The 23,033-nt window shown below is 47.1% G+C and overlaps 1 protein-coding gene across 1 annotated transcript in view; it reads right to left on the bottom strand.

The window, feature by feature from the left end:
- The window catches only part of Eipr1 (EARP complex and GARP complex interacting protein 1), a 123,609-nt gene extending 103,262 nt beyond the window's left edge, over nt 1–20,347 (bottom strand). The window contains exons 1-3 of the mRNA XM_075984130.1: nt 20,143–20,347; nt 11,999–12,082; nt 5,050–5,182 (exon numbers count right to left, since the gene is read on the bottom strand). Of these exons, the coding sequence (XP_075840245.1) occupies nt 5,050–5,182; nt 11,999–12,082; nt 20,143–20,184 (259 nt within the window). The 5' untranslated portion in view covers nt 20,185–20,347. The remainder of the gene's footprint in view (nt 1–5,049; nt 5,183–11,998; nt 12,083–20,142) is intronic.
- Nucleotides 20,348–23,033: the final 2,686 nt, after the last annotated feature.

Raw genomic sequence — 23,033 nt, 5'->3', positions numbered from 1 at the left:
CCCCTTGAGTCTTCCTGATATTTAGCTTTTTTGGGTCTGCGGATTGTAACATGATTATCCCTTACTTTATGGTGAATCTCACCATGAAGTGGAAACAGAGTAGGCATCACAGGTAGACGGGGGAGAGGTCTGGATGGAGAGCTGTGCGTAGGAACAGGAGGATCAGGTTGGTGAGGATGGAGGGAGAGAGCACTGGGAAAGACAACTGGAACCAGGGGCATCTCTGGGATGAGCTAGAAATGTGGTGCGATGGGAAGGAACTCCTAGGAGTCTATGAGGGTGACTCAGCTAAGACTCCTAGCAATGGCAAATGCAGAGCATGAACTGGCCATCTCCTGTGAAGAGACTGGGACCCCAACCCAGCCACATAGCCTCTGATCTACAATTTACCCTGCCTACAAGATATTCTGAGACAAAGGTGGCACAAAAATTATAGGACTGGCCAACCAACGATTAGTCTAGCCTAAGACCCATACTATGAAAGGCAGCCCACCCCTAGCACTGCTGGAGGGCCAGGACCCAAAGGCTGGACAGCCAGAGACCTAGGATAGAAGTAAACATGACTGGCAAAAAGGAAGAAAAAGCCAATGAAATAACTTCTCGTGATATTCTGCTGTACTCATAGATAGCTGCCTAGCCCAATTATCATCAGAAAGGCTTTACCCAACAACTGATGGAAACAGATGCAGAGACCCACAGCCAAACATTAGGGAATCCTGTGGAGGAGAAGGAAGAAGGCTTGTGGGAGCCAAAGGGCCAAGAAAACACACAGGATCAGCTAACATGGGCTCGTAGGGGCTCACAGAGACTGAACTGAACATAGAGCCAACCAACTTGTGTGAGACTGACCCAGACCTCTGCACACACGTGTTACAGCTGTGGAGCCTGGTCTTTTTGTGGGGTTTCTAACAGAGGGAGCAGAGATTATCTTTAATTCTGTTGCCTGCTTTTGGGACTCTTACTGGATTGCCTCGTCCAGCCTTAATAGGAGAGGAGAAGCCTAGTCTTACTGCAACTTGTTATCAGCCATGGCTGGATGATATGCGTGAGAGGCCTGGACTTTCCTGAAAAGAGGAGGAAGTGGATGGGGGAAGAGAGGAGGATGGGGCAGAGACTAGGAGGAGACAACGGAGGGAGCAGAAACTGTAATCAGGTGGGAAAAATAATTAATTTTAAAAATGGAAATAAAGCCAGGTGGTGGTGGCGCATGCCTTGAATCCCAGCACTCAGGAGGCAGAGATAGGCAGATCTCTGTGGGTTCGAGGCCAGCCTGGTCTATAGAGCTAGTTCCAGAACAGGCTCCAAAGCTATAGAACAACCCTGTCTCAAAAAGCCAAAAAGAAATGGAGATCAACAAAAATGGTATGAATTCAACAGTCCGTTGCAGAGTCCATGACAGGCACCAAGGCCTAGCAGGAAGTGAGAAGTGCTCACATTCTGGCAGAAGACACAGCAAGGCTGTCCCGGCCTCGGCCTGCAGGGTGAAGCTGGCCCTGCCAACAGATGGGTACGGTAGACTGTGAGAGAAGTGATACAAGGTGAGGCAAGAGCTGTTGAGAGGAGTCAGCAACAATGATGACTGGAAAGCTCAGTTCTGCACACCAAATCTAAACAGGCTGATCTCAGGACGTCATGCCTGGGAGGGTGGTATGGCCAGAAGGACAGTAAGCCTCTGGAGACAGAGAGCCTCTGGAGACAACAGAGAGCCTCCGGAGACAACAGAGAGCCTCTGGAGACAACAGAGAGCCTCTGGAGACAACAGAGAGCCTCTAGAGACAACAGAGAGCCTCTAGAGACAGAGAGCCTCTGGAGACAACAGAGAGCCTCTGGAGACAACAGAGAGCCTCTGGAGACAACAGAGAGCCTCTGGAGACAACAGAGAGCCTCTAGAGACAACAGAGAGCCTCTAGAGACAGAGAGCCTCTCGAGACAACAGAGAGCCTCTGGAGACAACAGAGAGCCTCTAGAGACAACAGAGAGCCTCTGGAGACAACAGAGAGCCTCTAGAGACAACAGAGAGCCTCTAGAGACAGAGAGCCTCTCGAGACAACAGAGAGCCTCTGGAGACAACAGAGAGCCTCTGGAGACAACAGAGAGCCTCTAGAGACAACAGAGAGCCTCTGGAGACAACAGAGAGCCTCTGGAGACAACAGAGAGCCTCTAGAGACAGAGAGCCTCTGGAGACAACAGAGAGCCTCTGGAGACAACAGAGAGCCTCTGGAGACAACAGAGAGCCTCTAGAGACAACAGAGAGCCTCTAGAGACAACAGAGAGCCTCTGGAGACAACAGAGAGCCTCTAGAGACAGAGAGCCTCTCGAGACAACAGAGAGCCTCTGGAGACAACAGAGAGCCTCTGGAGACAACAGAGAGCCTCTAGAGACAGAGAGCCTCTAGAGACAGAGAGCCTCCGGAGACAACAGAGAGCCTCTGGAGACAACAGAGAGCTTCTGGAGACAGAAAGCCTAGGCAGACAAAGAGTTTGTGGAGGACAGCAAGCCTATGAAGGACAATGTTCCTGGAGGCCCTAATCCTGAGACCTCCAGAGAGATACCCAGTGAGTTCATGAACCCATGTGACCGATAGTTCCTACTGTCTTCCATCCCTCTCTGAATGGATGCCCACATTGACCATACCTGGTTACCACTGTGCACAGCCTGTGGGGCAGCCAATCACCTGGGGCCTCAAGTGGAGAGCAACTGTGTCTGAGCGGCTGTGCTGCAAATATCATCAGAGTAGGCTCTGCCCCCACCCCCTCTCTTGGTGCATCCTGGATACCCGGCACACCCTGTGGCTAGGCCTCTGAAGTAAAGGACTAGGTCTGCCACAGCCAGGGCTCACCTCACACAACCCCAACTACACGACCCTGAGTGCAGCAGGACCTGCAGTCTGCTCAGAGCTGGGTTGATGTGGCCAAGGGAAGGGATGTCCTGTGACCGTGAGTACTGCACAATATGTCAAAGTGAAGGTGACTTGATCTAATCATAAAGGTCAGCCTTGATGGAGGAAGGTCATTGGTTAATTAATAAAGAAACTGCTTGGCCTGATAGGTTAGAACATAGGTGGGTGGAGTAAACAGAACAGAATGCTGGGAGGAAGAGGAAGTGAGGCAGACACCATGCCGCTCCTCTTCAGGGCAGACACGATGAAGCTCTGACCCAAGATGGACGTAGGCTAAAATCTCCCTGGTAAGTCACCACTTCGTGGTGCTACACACATTAATAGAAAGGGTTAATCAAGATGTGCGAGTTAGCCAGTAAGAGGCTAGAGCTAATGGGCCAAACAGTTTTTAAATGAATACAATTTGTGTGTTGTTATTTCAGGGCATAAGCTTGCCAGGCGGCCGGGAGCCGGGTGGCAGGAACGCAGCCCGCTGCTCCTTTCAACACATCCTCAGGTCTAAATGTGGCTTCTTGGAGACCACTGTCTTGATGCACAGAGCACAGCTCTCTTTAAGTATGAACAGCTGCAGTTTCCCTAGAGGAGGAGGGCTGGATTAGGTGGAGGCAGAATGCTGAGATGGATGTGGCAGCCACAGAACAGAAGTAATGATCAGATCGAGGTGACTACATACAGGTCACCTTCAGAGGTAAACAGAGTCTGCTCAAGTGATATGGGGCAGCATTTGCAGCACTGTTCAACATAGCAGCTAGGTAGGGGTATGACAAATTCGCCAAATCAGACACACCAAGATGAAGACATGGGGGAAACCTGTGTCCATAGACAGAGCAGCAGGTAGACTAACACCACCTAAAGCAGCTCCATGATGAAGGGGAAGTCTAGGGTGGGGCAATTTGAATTAGAATCATATATATGATTGCTTGTCCACAGTTGGTGGAACTGTTTGGAAAGGATTAGAAGGTGTGGCCTTATTGGAGGGTGTGTGTCACTGGAAGTGGGCTTTGACGTTTCAGAAGCACATTCCATTAACAGTTAGCTCTCTCCCTCTGCCTCACAGTCATTGTAATAACAGGTACACTCTCAGCTACTGCTCCCGTGCCATGTCTTCCTGTCTGCCTGCCACCATGCTCCCCAACATGATGCTCATGGACTCACCTTCTGAAACTGTAAGCGTGTTCTTAAATGCTTTTTGTATAAACTGCCTTGGTCAGGGTGTTTCTTCACAGCAATAGAAGAGTAACTAAGGTAGGGAAATTCAATGTGAAGGCCTTCCCAACAAATGGAGTAACATAATGTAAAAAGCTAAGAGTAAGAAATGAAGGATATGAGGAACACTAGGGTGTGTCAGCACACACTCTGTAACACAAGCACATGGAAGGTTAAGAACTCAAGACCAACTTGGGCTATGGAGGAAGGAAGAAAGGAAAAAGGTTCCAATGGAGAAAAAAGCCTTTCAGAAAACTTCTTTTGCTTTTCTGACCTAAATAAGAGACTGTATATTTAAAATACAGACAGGATAGCTTGAAGTTGAGACAGAAAGAAGTGAACATGAGCATACTCGGGAGGCAGAGTCTAATCAGAAGGTGCCTGAAGGCTTCCTGGTAGACACCCAACAGAAAGCGATGGACCCTGGCATCAGAGGGTCTCCTCTGAAACCGGCATCAGAAGTCAGCGAATAGACAAAGCAAGGACAGCTGAGGGAGAAGTGAGGTTAGCTCACTGCCTGTCTGACACAAAAGCTGAAGGCCCCAGAGACTGGAGCATTAGGCTACAGGCGGAGGCCTGCAGGCACATGGATAGACACTGGCATGTGCACGCAGCACTGCTGCTGTCAGAGAAGGCTGCACAGCAGCTGAGGACACCCAGTGTCCCCAACATCAGGGAGTGGGAAGGAGGCAAGTCGTTGCGACGCTTGGGGTTGTGTGGCTCACACCAGAGCAGAGTGCAACTTTTAGGACCTAGCAGTGTTCCTGGAATAAAAAACAACCCTGGACCACAAACATCTACTCAAGTGTCACAGTGTGTAAGGGTAGCGCCTAGGTAAATGGCCACAACTTCTAAATTGCCCACAGACCCATTAGCAATATAAAATCACTGTCACATGACACCCCCAGCTGACACACACACAGAATAATAAGCAGGGCACTTACTTTTGTTGTAGCAGGTGGCCAGCACGCCTTTATCTGCTGGGCTGGCACTGATGTGCCAGATCTCACCAGCTTGATGGAGGAGGACATTTTTATTTATAATGTTATTTTCATCATCAAAATCTATGATGTGGATCTACAAATAGAAGAAAAGGACAATCAGCATCTCAAAGGCTTTCCTCAGCACCTTAATAAGCACCATGATTATAAAGAACCGCATGCAAACGTAGTGACGGCTGCACTTTGAACAGGACACCCCTGCAGTTCAGTTCTCACAGAGCCCCCTCCCAAGGGCAGAGGGGCAAAGCCCCACAGAGTGCTTCCACAATGCCAAGCTGTATAATGCTGCCAGCTGCTTTTCTCCCATCTAAAAACCTCAGGTGCTAAAGCCTCTGCTCTCAAGAGGCTGAGGGATGAGGGCACGCTAGTATCAACCTCGCAGTTTCTCGGGCCTGCTCCGTGGTTGCAGGGAGGACAGAAAATGGCAAAGGAATGCTGTCAGCTGAGGTCCAGGGTGGCCATGGGGGCTGGTGCCCAGTGGGAACCAGGTGAGCTGGCCGTGGGGGCTGGTGCCCAGCGGGAACCAGGTGAGCTGGCCGTGGGGGCTGGTCCCCAGTGGGAACCAGGTGAGCTATACTGGTCCCTCTATTATGGGCAAGACTCAACTCAAGGCAGCAGTGACTGAGGTAGGTGGGACTTTGTTTTAGTACATTTTTATTTCTTTTTAAAAGTGAGGCCAGCATATCAGCACCCATGGTTATACACTATTAATTACCAGACTGTGAAATTCAGGTCTCTGAGTGACAAGGGTAACTACACCATCTCCACGCTTTGCTGGAGAAAAATTAGAGGAAATATAATGATTTTCACATTCAATCTCTCTGATCAGCACTCAAGCCAGTAGAAGACGTTCACAAAAATATACATATACTAAGAAAATGCATGGCTCTACAGGTTTCTTCCAAGAAAGCTCCCCATTGGCACTGATTACTGTAATGAAAGGGTCAAAGCCACCTTGATGCCCAGGATGAGTTCAGATGTTTGTCTGTACTTAGCTGTGGTAGGACCCCATGAAGCTATTTAGTACCTGGTAGACTATTTAGCAGTGTAGAAAGATGTCCAAAATACAGATTTAAGAAGACAGAAACATAAAAAGGACTACACCAAACATGACACCCATTTTTGTTTAAAAAAGCACACATGTCCCCAGCTGAGGAGAATTAAAGGAGTCTCTCTGGAGGTGGGAGTCACAGTCTTTGCCTTTGACGTTATGGGCTTTGCATTTTTAATGGTTTTTCTAATGACAAATATGTGTGACTTTTGCTATCAAAACAAACTTTTTTTTTCTTTTGAGACAGGGTTTCTCTGTAACTTTGGAGCCTGTTCTAGAACTTACTCTATAGATCAGGCTGGCCTCAAACCCTCGGAGATCCGCCTGCCTCTGCCTCCCGAGTGCTGGGATTAATGGTGTGTGCCAAAGCAAACACTTAATACTAAAGTTTTTGCATGATAGCTAACAGCATATTTGTGTGGTGTGGCTTCAGAAGGCCTTTTGCTCATCCTCGATTCTTCCTCCTCTGCAGTGTTTAGTATAAAAATGGCCCCATCCTCTTCCAAGAATTGCTCTGCACTCATCAGTGTGGAATGCAATCTCAGCAGTGGCCTAAAATGGCTGGTGCCGGCCATGTACAATGTTGAGCAGGCCAGTTAGCACAAGCAAACCCAGCACACACAGACAGTGCCCTTCCCTGTGAGAAAAAGCAGGAGTGTCTGTGAGTTTCTTCCTGCCCTTGAGCTCAGTTCAACCGAAGATGAGACAAATTTAAAGTAACAGAGACCATAAGTGGTAGGGGACACAGGACAAAACAAATCAAAAGTAGGTGGTGGCACACGCCCTTAATCCCAGCACTGGAGAGATAGAGGCAGGTAGACCTCTGTGAGGCCAGCCTGGCCTACAGAGCAAGTACTAGGCCAGCAAGGACTATATGGTGAGATCCTGTTACAAAAAGTTAAAAGTCAGAACCAGGGTCCCACAAGATGGCTCATGAAGCAAAGGCACTTGCCACCTGACCTGATGGCTTGAATTTGATCCCTCGAGCCTAGATGGGAAAAGGAAAGACCTGACTTCCATACGTTGTCCTCTGACTTCTCACACACAATAAGTAAACGGGAAGATGGCTTGGTGAGGGAAGTGCTTGCCAGACAAGCAAGAGGACCTGATTCGGATTCCCCAGAACCCAGGTAAAAACGTGTGAATGCAGGCATATGCAACCCCAACACAGTGGGGTGGAGACAGGACCCCACAGCTCACAGCTGGTCTATGGGGAGTGGGCTAAGTATAGTAAGGAGATCCTGTCTCAAAAATAGAATTAAAGGGGGCCCCTGCCATCCATTGCTGCTCTCACAGGTACTCACAGTACCTGGACCTCCACCCATCAAAGCTACACACTTAAAGAGCCTCTTGGCTCTGGTGGCGCCCCATGCAGATCCTAACACACCGACTGCTGCCTTTCCTAGTCTTCTATGGGCCTGGCCCAGGTGAAGAAATGTCTCCCCCAGCCACTCACTAGCTCTCACTGCCTGAAGCCCCATGACTACAACCAGCTCTCAACTCAGGTCAGTGACAATGACAGTCCTCCTGGGCTAAAGCTGGAAAAGGCAGGCCATTTTCATGGTCATGTCTCACTAATTTTCTCTAATGATACCAAAAACACTATGGTCTGTTTCCCTCTATCACATGAGGCAGGAAGCCTGAGTTCCAGCCTGAATTCTGCCACTTCCTGGCTGTGTTACCTTAAGCGAGTCAGCAAGTCCTTCTGGGCTCTTACTTCAACATTTGTAAATTTACAAAATTGGATTTCTAAATCCATTTAGCTAAAACCAATGTCCATCCTTCATCTATGAATGTAATTTAAAAAATGGCAACATTATTAAATATGTCACACTTTCCTCAATGTGTATTAGGTGAAGGCTGTGGCTCCCTACATATATTAATTTCCTTGAGTCTTCCACCCCAGGACATGAACACCAAAGATGCTTGTCAGCACAGAGGATCCAACATATCCTAAATCCCAGGACCCCAAGATCTGTGACTGTGTCTTTCAAAGCAATGAGTAAGATGAATATTCTTTTGTGTCATGAAGCCAAGCTAGCGAGATAACTTACCAGATGCCACCAGCTGTCTCTTTAGTGCCTCATTTAGATGTAAGCCTAAAGCTCAGAAATACCTAAGTATAGCATTTTTTAACCTTTATTTTTATTTTATCTATATGGGTATTTTGCCTCTAGGTGCGGCTGCATACTACATGCATGCAGTGCCTGTGGAGGCCAGGAGAGGGCATCTGATCCCTTGGGCCTGGAGATACAGGTGGTTGTGAGCCCCCTTGTGGATGCTGAGAATCAAACCTGGGTTCTCCACAAGAGCAGCCAGTGTTCCTATTGTTAACCCATCTCTCCAACCTCAAGTATAGCATGATGGGGGCATAATCAATACATCATGAGAGACAAGAATTCTCAGACAATGAAGAGCGTGACTTGCAAAGGCAATAAACTGAGAAAGGGACTGGCCATCTTGGTCTCTGTCTCTCCTGATATGATTCACAAGTCCAGCCTGCTCCACGTAGACAACCTCAGGAAGAGTAACCAGCAGCAAGTCCTGGGGTGCTCAGGAGTGCTGATAAAGTGGACTGCTGGGAAGTCCTTGACCTGCACACACCTGCACAGCTCCTGGAGGGATTTCCCTTCACAATCCTGCAGACCCTTCGTGTGCCACTGTATTACAATATACCCCCAGCTGAGGGCCATAGCACACACAGGACAAGGACACATGAGCTCTATGGAAAGTTCTGGGGTATTGACTTCAAGTCCCTCTAGCAGGCAAACTGGCAATGCATTTTGAGGCAGATCTCCCTGACATCCAAACCTAAAAGCCCATGGGATCCACTCTGGCAAAAACCACAGACCTGGAGCTACAGGCACCAAAGTCCCACACATTATCATTTTTTTTTCAAAGAAAAATAATTTGATTGGATTGCCTACAAATATAACAAATGCCAAACAAAGTCTAGGACATTGTAGTATTTCCTTGTAAAATAAGCAAATGTGTTTTTTGTATTAGAAATAACCATGGGGGCTGGAAAGACAGCTCAGCCATTAAGAGCATGTACTGCTTCTGCAGAGGACTAGGGCACCTCTGACCTTCTTGACTCCTGCACTTGTAGGCTCATACCCCAAATAGATGCACACACATACACATAATTAAAACTAAAGCTAAAAGAATTAAAAGATTGTTACCAAGGTGTCTAACCTTCCTTAACATAAAGTCATCTGTGACAACTACTTAGTGACAGGGTGACAGGCATTAAAAGACCCTTAGTTCTCAGAAAATGTCCAATGAGTGCCACAGAAGAGTGGGATAGAATTGGGGGAAAATAGATACAGGAAAGAACTGACCAGAACCCTACAAGAGGAGCCCTACACTGAAGCCACTTAACCCAGAGGACAGGTAAGAGCAGAGTCAACAGCTGCTTCCAAGCTAGGGAAGAAGAAGGGGATGCTGTCCCATGGCACAACTGGAGAGAGGCAGGCTCAGAAACCCTGGGAAGGAATCTGTAAGTTCCCACATGCCCTGTGGGTAGATTAAGAGACCACAAACGCATATCTTTTTTAAAAAAGACTTTATTTTCTATGTCTGGCTGTTTTGCCTGGATATTTATCCACGTACCACATGTTTCTAGTGCCCAAAGCAGCCAAAAGAGAGCACTGGATTCCCTGGAACTAGAGTTATCAGTGGCTGTGAACTACCATGTGGGTGCTGGGAACCAAACCTAGGTCCACTGAAAAAGTAACCAGTGCTCTAAACTTCTGAGCCATCTCTCCACATCCCCCTACCCACGATTAAAAGCATTTTCAGTTGTATTTTTTCTCAGCCCATTATTTTTTAATTATATGTATGTGTCTGAGTGGGGGTTTGTGCACGTGAGCACAGAGCATGAAGAGGCCAGAAGATGGCATTGGACATCCCTGGGCTAGAGCTACAGGCAGTTGTCCCTGACCTGAGTGCCAGAAACTGAACTCGGGTTTCTGCAAGAACAATATGTGTTGTTAACCACTGGGCCAATCTTTCTAGCCCCTCAAACACACATTTTCATGAAAAATTTTGACAGCTTTGCTCTTAATCCTGCCCTATCTCCCCCATAAAAATAGAGTTTTTGTATTCTTCCTATATAGCCCAGGCTGGCTTTGAACAAGTGATCCTCCTGCCTCGGTTTCTCAAGTGTTGGTTTTTATAGCCATGAGTCACCATGTCCCTCAGCGAGCAGAGAGAATGAACACTAGCCCACGGAGCATGTCCAGGGTAAGGAAGGAGGCTGCCACCCTACTGGCACACCTAAAGTGCACATTTCCATGTTCTGATCACTTCTCGGCTTTTCTGAGTACCACTGAAGCTAACATTATACACAAAGCTTTTTCTAGGCTGTAGATACAGAAATTGCATGTTAGGTGACAGATGTTCACTTACAGAACTCTGTCTAGAAATGACTGCCATTCTACACTCCTCAGCAGCACACACAAGTGACACTTCAGCAAGCCTATGCCGCACCAGTATTAATCAACAACTGTTAACGCCATCACCTATGTGAAAATATTAGCTGGATAGAGGCCTTCTACCATGACTACCATGGCCTTACATACCTTTCTTTTCCGAGTATCAAGAATAATGTACATTTTCATGGTATCTATGGTTTCTCTGTGAGGTTCATAAAGCAGGCATGTTTATTTCCATTTTGATGAGGAAAATGAAGTTCAGCGAAGTTAATCCATTTGTTCAAGGTCATGCAGTTAGTACTAAGCCACAAAATGAATCCAGATCCCCATGTATCTACTGCATTCTCCACACCAGCCAACACCAGCTCCTATGTCCTCGTTGAGATGGGAGCATGACCTGTTCCAGGTTTAGCTACACACAGTACTAGGAGCAGTCAGAAATGACCTAATGATCATGATCCCCAGACTGCTTCTTAATCCTTATACAGTAAAATCTATGCGACCATAAAACCAAACCAAACTACCAAGTAACTAAACACGGCTGGGCGGTGGTGGCACACTCGGGAGGCAAAGGCAAGAGGATCTCTGTGAGTTCAAGTTTAGCCTTGTCTACAGAGCGAGTTCCGGATAGGCTCCAAAGCTATAGAGAAACCCTGCTCAAAAAAACCAAAATAAACAAACAAAGGGTAACTAAACGGGGCTGAGGAAGATGGCACACTCGTTAAACTGCTTGCTGCATGATCATGAAGACCTGAGTTTGGATTGCTAGAACCCACAGAAAAGCCAAGCTTGATGGCACAAACCTACAATCCTAGCACTAGAGAAGCAGAGAGACAGATATCTGAAGCTCACAAATCTGGCCAAATCAATGAGCTCTAGGTTTGATGAACAACCCCATCTCAATATATAAGATACTGCCTGGCATGGTGGCACACATCTCTAATCTCAGCACTTAGAAAGCAGAGGCAGACAGATCTCTTGGAGTTTGAGGCCAGCTTGATCTACATAGTTCCAGGTCTTACTCTGTTATTTTTACACACACGGGGGGGGGGGGGGGAGAAAGAGAGAAAGATTGAGAAAATACAATTGAAGAAGATACCCAAAGTCAGTCTCTAACTTCACACATACACATGCACCTATGCATACACACACACAAACACGTACATACACCATACATACACATAAAAAAGAAGCACTAAACAGAACATTTAAATTATTGTACTCGATGATTATACAGTTGGATTAATAGCCAAGACTTGGAAATATATACTTAAATCTAATGAAAATTTTGTTTGTGTGGCATTAAATTTTTTTAAGTGTTGCTTGAAAAATCAAGAGCAAAATGGCTATGAAACTAAGAATAAGCTTAGTAATTAACATGTATATATTTGTCAGAAATAGTTACCTGATTATCATATTTAAGAGACTGTGTCCCAACCAAGAAGCGAATGGCATCTGTTTCCGCAGTTTGAGGTGTTAGAGCGCGTGCCTGAGGAGGGAAGAAATGCACACACATTTATGAAGTTAGGCTTAAGAGGCACAGACAAGTCGGCTCTTCTCATCTGCTGTGATGAAGGATAAATCAGCAGTGTCTAGAGGCGACTGCACACTTCCAACACAATTGCACTTCAAATCCGTACGTGAAAGAACTCTAAGTGGGCACTAATCTAAGCAATAAAGATAAAAATTATTTACCCAGCAATAGTTAAATTGTGTAATAAAACCACCATGTCAGCAATAAATAGATTAGTTCAACAAATTACACTTCATCAAACAACACAACAGAAAAGGCTTCCAGCAAATGCAATGCAGGTAGTTTAAGCCCACTTCCCTGCAGAGAACTAGAAAAGCTGCACAAAATACAGTCTGCCTCAAGGCCTCAGAGTCTGTGAAGAGGCCCAGGATTGGCGACACTGAACCTGCAGGTTGAAGTCTGAGGAAAGCTGAGACTAGAACACGCACAGGGCAGGGCCCACCACAGAGAAGCTGGCACAGCCCTCACCACACAGGAACTCGGTAAGAGGGAGCAGAATTGTAACCAGAGCGGCTGTGCGTGCTCTCAACCCTTGGTCTGACAGAGGAAGACAGAGCAGACCGCTGCTCCCAGGCTGGGGGAAACCGCCACCAGTTGAGTCCTCCACAGGAAGGGAACATCCCAAGTGATCATGCAGAAACCTAACCTTCACTCAAAACTGTCATTGCAAAGACAAAAAACACCCAGGCAAAAACAAAAGAAAATGGGAAGGGGCAGGAAGTTCAAACGGCCCATTCCCTAGGAAACAGGCCCTGGCATTCTAAGATGTGTCAACCAGGAAAAGCGTCACGGGCATCTGCCAGCTGGGGAGCCCTGAGCTGGATGGCCCCTCAGAGCATAAGCCAACAGCTAGGCTTTATACCACGTACCCCAGCTGAGCAACTGGGGCGACAGGTTGTCCCTGCAGAGTGGAATGGGCTTGGGCAAAGTGCCTCTGCAGGTGAAGCCATCTCCAGCTACAGAGTCCAACTAAGCTGCCAGCCACTGTCCAGCTCAGAAGTTGTGAGTCTTCATGAAGGTGAAGTATAGGAAACTGAGGAGAATATAAACTATACCAACTATGATTAGAGTGTTCAATAATAGACACAAAATTAAAAATTTCATGCTTTGAGAAAAAAGATTGCCCAAGTCTGACGGTTGCTTCCAGCTTGTAAATTAGCTCAGCTCTCTGGATCCAGTCATTACCAGGACCCAGGGCAAGGCCCTGTAGCGCTCACTTTACTTCCTGCTGGGCCCAGGGAAATGTCTACATCCTGACTCCTAGACAGATGGCTGTGCTCAGACACACAGAGAAGGGACTGGAGACAGGGAGACCGTTCAGGATGTTAATCATGCTGGTGCCTGGAACCCGGAACGCTCTTGTGGCCACAGTTAGAGACAAGAAGAAACAAAGCAAGGTCAGAGGTGGAGTGACAGAGGAGAACATCAATCAGTCCTCTAGCTTCATTTGCTCCTACTTACATGTGGCAATGCATGCCCATGATCCCACGCACAGGGATCATGAGTTCAAGGCCAGGGTAGGCTATCTAATGAAGCTCTCCCTCAGAAATCAAGGGGGGGACCAGCCAATCTGGAGGCCACACAGGTAAGCCACACATTGTTGGTTTGCCATAGATAAGACCTCTGCTGTGTGGGGATACATGCTCCCTGGGCCCCTTTCACTAAGAAGTTATTCTTAGTGTGCAGTAAGTAGTTCACGGGTGACCAGAGCAGGACAAGAGGTTGGTGTCTGTCTCCTTGGCAGCCTTGCCTTAGATAATCCTATTATGCTCTGCATAAACAGTGGTCACTGATAAATATTTTGTCCAGAACTATAACATAAGCCTTGCGTGACCTAGACTTAAGTCTCTCTCCTCTGGCTTCAAAGCTAAAGGTATTTAATCAGCCGTGACTGGAAATTCCAGACCATGGAAAGAGGGAAGAGAAGGGGCACCAGTTCCTGGAAGATCCCTGTCATTCTTGGAAGAGACATGAACATTTCCCCATTTCTTAGCCACTCCCCTCATAATTGCCACCCACGTTCCTTCTGGAAGAGTGATGCTCATTTGTGAACAAAGCTCCGTCTTTTCCTTTTACGTTCTTTATCCTCAACATTCCTCCCTCACGCAGGGTGGTAGTGGCAGCTGCGCACAACTTTAATCCCAGTACTCAGGAGGCAGAGGCAGGCAGATCTCTGTGAATTCAAGGCCAGCCTGGTCTACAGAGCGAGTTCCAGGACAGGCTTCTACACAGAGAAACCGTCTTGAAAAACCAAAACCAACAACATCCCTCCTTCAGATGCTGGGTTTCCAGTGAGAGGAGCCTCCAATAGCAGTGACGGCGGCTTAAGAAAGACTCCCTCGGACAGCTGTGCTGGTTTTACAGACGGAAGAGGAGCCATGTGCCCAGGGCTGTGGGTAGCTCTGGACGCTGGAAAAGGCAGGGTTACAGATGCCCTCATGGAGCTGCCCCAAAGTGACAAAGACCTCCCAGTGAACTGATTTTAGGAGAGTAAAGCCTTTATGGGGCTTCTCTCCTAGGGAACAGGAGGAGCCTCTAAATTACTGTCCCCGTTGTCTACAGCCACTCCCTCACCAGAGCCTCCTTGACAGTCACAGCTGAGCTTCCAATGCTTTTACTATTTATTCATGTACTTTTTCTCTTCTGTCTTTGCAAATCAGTAAGAGAAAGAGTTTAACAGCTGTCTTGACCAACTAGTCTATATCATTTATACCGTTTTTATAATTCGTGCACATTTCAGATTGCAGAAGACCTAACCACACTATCTCTATCCACCTCCTTCCCTAGGGAAAGCAGCATGAAACTCAACTGATGGTATATTTCAATAAAATGGTGGAACTAACTACCCATCCAGGGTGGCATACACGCTATAACATGTAGCGGTATCCACTTACCATGTCAAGCAGGCTAAGGACACATGCTCACTCCTGCCTCCCCCTCTGCACACTTGGACGGACAGTTTGGACATTCTTAAATCAATTTCTGAAACTGACAATCCTTGTAGATGTAGATGCAGAAATCTGCACAGACGTATATCAAAAACTACGGCCTATCAGTAACATCTCAGAACCTCTGAGCTCTATGTCTTAATGAAACTGCTTAGATTACACTGACTTTCAGAAGAAGGTAGCTACCGTAGATCTAGCCCCACCCTGGTAGGAAAACACAAGTGAGGGGCTCCACCTCTACATTAGTATACAAAGACCTTCAAAGGCAACTTGGGTCACATAGGTGATACAAGGCCCAGAGTCCCTTAAAATAGGACCTGGGAGAGGACCCAACTGAGAAATGACTATTTCACATTAAAAGTCTTTCCTGAGGGTTAGAGAGATGGCTCAGTGGTTAAGAGCACTGATGGCTCTTGCAAAGGCCCTGGGTTCCATTCCCTGCACCTACATGATGGCTCACAAACACCTGTAACTCCAGTTCTTCGTCTGAATTCCATGGGCACATGGTACATAAACTACATGCAGGCAAAGCATTTATAAACATAAAATTAAAAAAATAAATCATTTTTAAAAAAGTCTTGTTTTGTATTTCAAGTTGATGGTGGAAGGCTGACATGCATGTTTCTCCTGCTCTGCGCGTGCTGTGAAAGTGTCCAAGAGGTTTACGGCCTAGACTAATCAAGAGAGAGAAAACAAACAGCTTCTTCATTTTACAGAAGGAAGAAGTCAAAATTAAGTGCCCTGCATTAGCAGCCATCTAATAAAGAAGAGAAATTCCAGAATGCAAGCATTCTTGGATAAAGAAGATAGGCAGGGACACATGTCACCTTGTGCATGCTACTTACGGTGCCCTGGAAAGGGGGGAGGGGGGAGACAGAGAGTAATGCTCAGAAAGCAAGCTTGCTGTGGGATAATCCTTCTGTACGCGATGAATATATGTTGCTCTCATTTGATTGATTAAAAACTGCTTTGGTCTACAACAAAGCAGACTATAGCTAGGCAGGAAAGCCAAACTGAACACAGAGAGAGAGGGCGGAGTCAGGAGAGATGTGAGCAGCTAACCAAGAAACAAGATGCCAGCATAAAAGCCATGGCCATGTGGCAATATATAGATTAATAGAAATGAGTTAATTTAAATTTAAAAGCTACTTAATAATAAGCCTGAGCTATAGGTAAAGCAGTTTGTAATTAATATTAAACCTCTAAGTGACTACTTAGAATAGGCTGAAGGATGGGATAGGACAGAGAAACATCCGTTTACACAAGCTGCCAGAATTCAGAATGGAATTACTGACCTATAAGTATTTTTTTCAAATTCATACAATACATGGATGTGTTCTTGTTGTTTTGTTTTGTTTCTGGAAAAACAGATAAGGAAAATTATTCTCAAAAACAAATCTAAAATATGTTTATAAAAGTAAAAGTCTCACACAAAGTTTAAACGAGATCGTCCCATTTTTAGGAAAGGTTATTTGTTACGCAGAATTCCTAAGGTTGTTTTATTCTCGCCAATCTGGTACCAGGTCTGTTGCTCTATGTCAGTTTCTTCTAGTAAGCCATTAGCAGAAAGAAAACAAACACTTTGGGCTGGAGAGATGGCTCAGTGGTTAAGAGCATTGCCTGTTCTTCCAAAGGTCCTGAGTTCAATTCCCGGCAACCACATGGTGGCTCACAACCATCTGTAATGATGTCTGGCACCCTCTTCTGGCCTGCAGACATACACACAGACAGAATATTGTATACATAATAAAAAAATAAATAAATATTTAAAAAAAAGAAAAAACACTTTATAAGGCCAGAGACAAACTGGAAGAGTACTAAGGATCAGAAACACTGGCACAGACCACAGCAGCAAAATCAATGTCTGGTTCAACAGTAGGCAGAAATGAGGATTAAATGCCACCACTTACGGACATTAACCAAAATTAAGTGACCTGCACTAGCAGTTTGGTCTGGTCAGAAAGATAATCTAACAGGTTCCACTACATCGAAGTCTGGAGAAGAGGAGAATGTCCAGCTGTCCTAGAGCTCTTACAGTGAGGCAGGTGACATGTCGCTGCAGTAAGAACACCAGACACCTTTTACAAGCTCATGTGCCCCCTATTCTCACGCAGAAAGACTTGGGCAAGTTTTTAATGAAACTTCTAGTCTGTGGTCTCCATGACGTAACCCAAACAAATAACAGGAGCTGGCAGACTGAAGGGTCCAGACAATGGTGGGAAATAGTCACCAGGAACTTAGGAATTTACGGCACTCCCTTGAAAAACATCATCTCACCTGGCTGCTTCCTAAAGTGTAAAATACATGGTTAACTACACAGCAGACAGCCAACTGCACCTAAAAGCAGTGGCCTTGAAAGAGTAATGCTAACTTAGAAAGGAAAGCAGTGAAGAAAGGCTGGGCTCTAACCAGAGAGCAGGGCCAGGTGAGCATTCTCCTGCACTTAGCAGACTTCCTGCACAAACAGCCTCCTCATCAAGGCACCAGGAGAGCAAGCCAGTAAAAGTGATGGAGAGCAGACAACCAAAGGATCAGGGGAGGGAAAGAAGGAAGATATATATATATATATATATTAAACGGCCACCTGATGAATTTTTAAACAAGCCATAGCTCAGTGGCAGACCACTGTACAACCATGCGGAAGACCTCACGTTCCACCCCAGCACCACAAAAAGCACTGATCACCTGGACTCTGAAACTCTGTGTACAGAAACATGCCCACCCTGGACATGGATGGATGGAATACACAAGAGCTGTAACTTGTCTGTTCCCAACTCTGCTGTGATCCAGTGACTCAAAGGGCCTGGCACACGGTAGGCGCGATGTACTTATTTGATGTCGTGGTCAGTTTTGGGTCAGTTTGTCACAAGCTAGAGTCATCTGGGAAGAGGAACTTCAACTGACAAAATGCCTCCATCATATTGGCTTGTAGGCAAGTCTGTGGGGCATTTTCTTGACTAACTATTGGTGTGAGCAGTGCCACGCTTGGGTAGTGGTCCTGGGAGATGCAGCACAGGTAACTGATCATGAACCTGAGAGCAAGGCAGTAAGCAGCACTACTCTATGGTCTCTGCTTCAGTTTCTAACACCATGTCCCTGCCATAAATTCCTGCCCTGCCCTCCCTTCATAATGGACCTGGAAAATGAAATAAACCCCATCTTCCCCAAGTTGCTTTTGGTCATGGTGTGTATCACGACAGTAGAAAAGCAAGTTAAGCCAGGCAGTGGTAGTGCAAGCCTTTAATTGCAGCATTTGGGAGGCAGAGGCAGGTGGGTCTCTAAGTTCAAGGCCAGTCTGGTCCACAGAAGTGAGTTAGAAAACTGCCAGAGCTAGAGCAACACAGAGAAACTCTGGGGACGGGGGAGCTAAAACAAATGAATAATGTCAAATGAATAATGAAGAGATTCCACCAGAAAAATGCTACCAAAGCTTATCTCAAAAAAAGAAAAAAAAGAAAGTCTGGAGAGATGGCCCAGGGGTTAAGAAGATTAGCTGCTTTGCAGAGAACCCAGGTTCAATTCCTAGCACCCACAGGGCAGCTCACAACTGGTACACATATACTGCATAGGCAGACGTGCAGGCAAAATACTGACACACAGAAAATAAAATAAATAAATCTTTTTAAAAAAGAAAGAAAAGTAAAGAAATAAGAAGCCTGAACAGTTATGACCAGGAACTACACCATGAAGATACGAGAATGAGAGGCCAGGGGCAGGTAAGACGAACCATCCTGACTGTTCCCAGGGGCAGGTAAGACATGCCACCTTGACTGTTCCACAGTCTGAAGCATGAGAACTCCCAGATCAGATGAAGCCATCCCCACCAAAATCACATGCCGACAAAAACTAGAAACTTCTGGAGAACTGTCACTAAGTAAGCTGGATCTAGCATGGGAATCCCATCTCAGAATTCAAGGATTACCCAACATCTAGAAAACTTTTAGGGTAACTAACCAAAGAAATAAAAGTAAAGAAGGTGCTGGAAAGACAGCTCAGAAGCTAAGAGCTGTACCCATCTCAGGTGGCTCAGGACCATCTGTAACTCAATTCCAAGTAGGCACACGTGTGGGGCACATACATGCATGCATGGAAAACACTTATATGCATAAACTAAAAATAAGCGAATCTAAAAAATAAACAAAAAAAAACTCTGAAAAGCACACATCTGTAATGCTCCCAAGCACAAGGCTTCCTTAGGAAGCAGCAGGCTGTCTCCGGCACAGGCCCAGTAGCATCCCCTGACTCCTCCCAACAGTGATAACCTTTCAACCCTCCCTAGCAAGAGACTGCTGCACTCTGGCTTTGCGATTTAATGTGTGTCGCTTCGTGCAGATTTTAAGTCAACATCCTCCTGTTCTCTTCCACTATTCCTGTACTCATACAGCAGGCAAGCATTCCTCGGCGTTTACTGTTTCCTACTCCGTGTGAGTAGTACGGAGCAATCTGAACACCGTTCATCGAACGCTTGTGTGTGCGCGCTCTCTCAGTTAGGTCAAGCTTGCGTGCGAACTTTGAGCCTTGAGGCTAACCCTAACTGCTGGGGCTATCTCACTTAGCAATCATCACAGCCACCAGTGAAATAAACTGGGAGACAGTAACCCCATTCCACTACTCACTCCAATCAGTAATCTAAACTGCACACATCACGAATAAGAGTAAAGGGGGGGGGGGTAAACAAGTAGAATTCAACAGTTATTGGATGGGGTTAAAAAAAACCAAATATGTTTCCAACCTGAGTGAGCAAAATGTTTAATAACACCCACCCAGCACTTTCCCCCCCCTCCAAAGCCCCTCCTTGTCGGTCATGTATAGAGCAGTATCCAGCACACACGTCAGTGCTCAGAATTGCTCAAGACGCAGTGCGGGTGTGATTAAAACACCTGCGGGCCGAGCGCTCGCCCTCTGGGGTCCATGCCGGCCCTCGGCCTTACTCGGCCACCCTCCAAGCGGGTCCCTTCTCCCTAAACCCTGCCCGGGAAGCCCAGAATCCTCGCCGTCAGTGTGAGCACGCTCGCAGGTGCGGGTCAGCCACAGGCGGCACCGACCTCCGGTCTCCTCCAGGCCCACCTGAAACTCCAGGCCGTAGATTACCGGCGCGTCGTCCTCCATGACACAAGGCTCGCCCTTCCGCTCACGCCTCAGCGCCCGAGTCCGGCCTCACCGGCGAACGGCTAGAACCCATTCATTCATTCCCCGCTGAGAAAAAGAGGCTCCACGCCCCGGGCCGGCTCCCTGACGGGTCACTTCCTGTTTTCTTCGCGGCGTCGTCAATACGCTCCTCCCCAGCGACCAATGGCGGAGGCGCTTTGCTCGCGCGCATGCTCATTTGGATCCTCAGGCCGGCTAGGAGCCGCGGGGGCTCCTGGGTCGGAGGGCAAGAACGGAGCAAATGCTGCTGGACGGGCGGCCACTAGAGCGGCGCTCTAGCATTCCCGACCTGCTCCTTGGAGCTTCCGCGGCCCACGTCCTAAAGAGAGCAAGCAGCTAAATGGGCATTATGGTTGGCAATGCTTAACTCTAAACATGGTCCTGACCATCAGACCACTGCCAGCAGCCTTTGCTCCAGCCTCAGCGGCAGATTCTTAAACGTCCATTTAAAGATAAGCTGCCAACCCTAAGGTGGCTCCCTTAACTAAGAATTGTGCTTCCGTGCTCCCCTATCCAACCTTCCTTTATCCCAATCCTCCTTTTTCCCCAAGTTCCCCCCTTCCTCCCCTTCTCCCTTTTCTCTCCCCATCTCCCCTTACCCCCATCCCACCCCACCCCCAAGATCTCAATTTTCTCCCCGGCAACTTTGTCTACTTCCCATAGCCAAGAGGATAACTATATGTTTTTCCTTTGGTTCACCTTCTTACTTAGCTTCTTTAGGATCTAGAGTGGCTCCCAGGTGCCCAAGCCGAGGTCCCCAGTTAATTCCTTGGGCAGCTGGGGATAGGGAACCTGAAATGACCCTATCCTATAGCAATACTGACGAATATCTTGCATATCATCATAGAACCTTCATCTGGTGATGGATGGAGATAGAGACAGAGACCCACACTGGAGCACTGGACTGAGCTCCCAAGGTCCCAATGAGGAGCAGAAGGAGGGAGAACATGAGCAAAGAAGTCGGGACCACGAGGGGTGCACCCACCCACTGAGACAGTGGAGCTGATCTATTGGGAGCTCACCAAGGCCAGCTGGACTGTGACTGAAAAAGCATGGGATAAAACTGGACTCTCTGAACATGGCGAACAATGAGAGCTGATGAGACGCCAAGGACAATGGCAAGGGGTTTTGTTTTTGTTTTTTTTTTAATTTATTTATTTATTAAAGATTTCTGTCTCTTCCCCGCCACCTCCTCCCATTTCCCTCCCCCTCCCCAATTAAGTCCCCCCCACCAGCCCGAAAAGCAATCAGGGTTCCCTGTCCTGTGGGAAGTCCAAGGAACCCCCACCTCCATCCAGGTCTAGTAAGTTGAGCATCCAAACTGCCTAGGCTCCCACATGAGTTCCCCGTAGAACATCCCCATTGGCAAGGGGTTTTGATCCTACGTAATGTGCTGGCTTTGTGGGAGCCTAGCCAGTTTGGATGTTCACCTTCCTAGATATGGACGGAGGGGGGAGGACCTAGGACTTAACACAGGGCAGGGAACCCTGACTGCTCTTTGGACTGGAGAGGGAGGGGGAAAGGAGTGGGGGGAGGGGGAGAAGGGAGAGAGGAGGTGGAGAAAGGTGGGAGGAGGGGGAGGCTGGGAGGAGGTGGAAACTTGTTTTTTATCCTCATTTTCTCAATAAAAAAAAAGATTAAAAAAAAAGATAAGCTGCTGCAAGCTTGTTGGGTGGTGGTGACGCTCGCCTTAATCCCAGCACTTGGGAGGCAGAAGCAGGTGGATCTCTGTGAGTTCGAGGCCAGCCTGGTCTACAAGAGCTAGTTCCAGGACAGGCTCCAAAGCTACAGAGAAACCCTGTCTCGAAAAACAAAACAAAACAAAAAGATGCTACAATTTTGAGTCAAGACGGCAGCGGTGTACGGGAGCCGTGAAGGGCAGCTGTGTCCATTTCCCATGAGAGACCAGTCCTGCACAGCGACACAACTGCGCCATGATCTATACTGCCCAGAGCTCCCACAGACAGAAGTCTCTTAAGTCCTGTTCTGGCATGGAGAGTACTGGAAGATAAGAATGCATCCCAGGGAATACACTGGACTGGCTCTATGGAGTTCAGGATCCACACATGTTTCTTTTGTGTTTGTGACTTTTCCCAGTATCTCGGACTGACCTTCATGACAGCAGTTTATATGACACTACCATTAGTTCCCTTAGCAGTCACCCACTGGTCACCTCTGTGTCCAACATCGTGACTTCCAGGGGAAATCTCTGGCCACTGTCTTCCACCAATCGCAATTTTACAAATGTCATCAGTTATAGCAGAGGGTTCGCTGCTTGGCTGTAACCCAGCTACCCAATGTTTCCAAAGCATGCTTGAAAAGTGTATCGATTTAGATTTACTTCTTATTCTTACTGTAAAAGTCCATCCAATTGTTACCATGTAAGACAGCAGAATTTAATCAAGGTAACCTGAATCTATGTTCCCAGCTGTCACTCATCACTGGCTCCAGAATAAGCCCTTAATCCCCTTTGAGATGAGAGGTGTGTTTTCAAACTGTCACAACCTTTTTCTGAGATAACACTAGAAATCAAGAAAGAGGAGTCCTTGACTGTAGAACCGTACTCAGTCAACCCACTCAAGCAGGCGGAACTGACTCTTGACCATCCCTACTCCCCATCTTTATGGACGTTAGCACACACTGCCACAGACACAGGTGGGGAAGTGGAGACCAGCAAGAGCAAAGACAAGGTCCTAGGGGAAATCATCCTTGGTTGGAGCCAGCCCCAAGGGAGGATGATTTCCTTCAATCACTGGACCCACCCTTCTCGCTCTCCAAATGTTTGGGGCTTTATGTCCCGCCCACCGCTC

The sequence above is a fragment of the Microtus pennsylvanicus genome, chromosome 8 (genome assembly GCF_037038515.1).
Source record: "Microtus pennsylvanicus isolate mMicPen1 chromosome 8, mMicPen1.hap1, whole genome shotgun sequence".
NCBI classification, from domain to species: Eukaryota; Metazoa; Chordata; class Mammalia; order Rodentia; family Cricetidae; genus Microtus; species Microtus pennsylvanicus.
The sequence above is the reverse complement of the archived record's forward strand: the minus strand, read 5'-3'. Positions and strand labels throughout refer to the sequence as shown.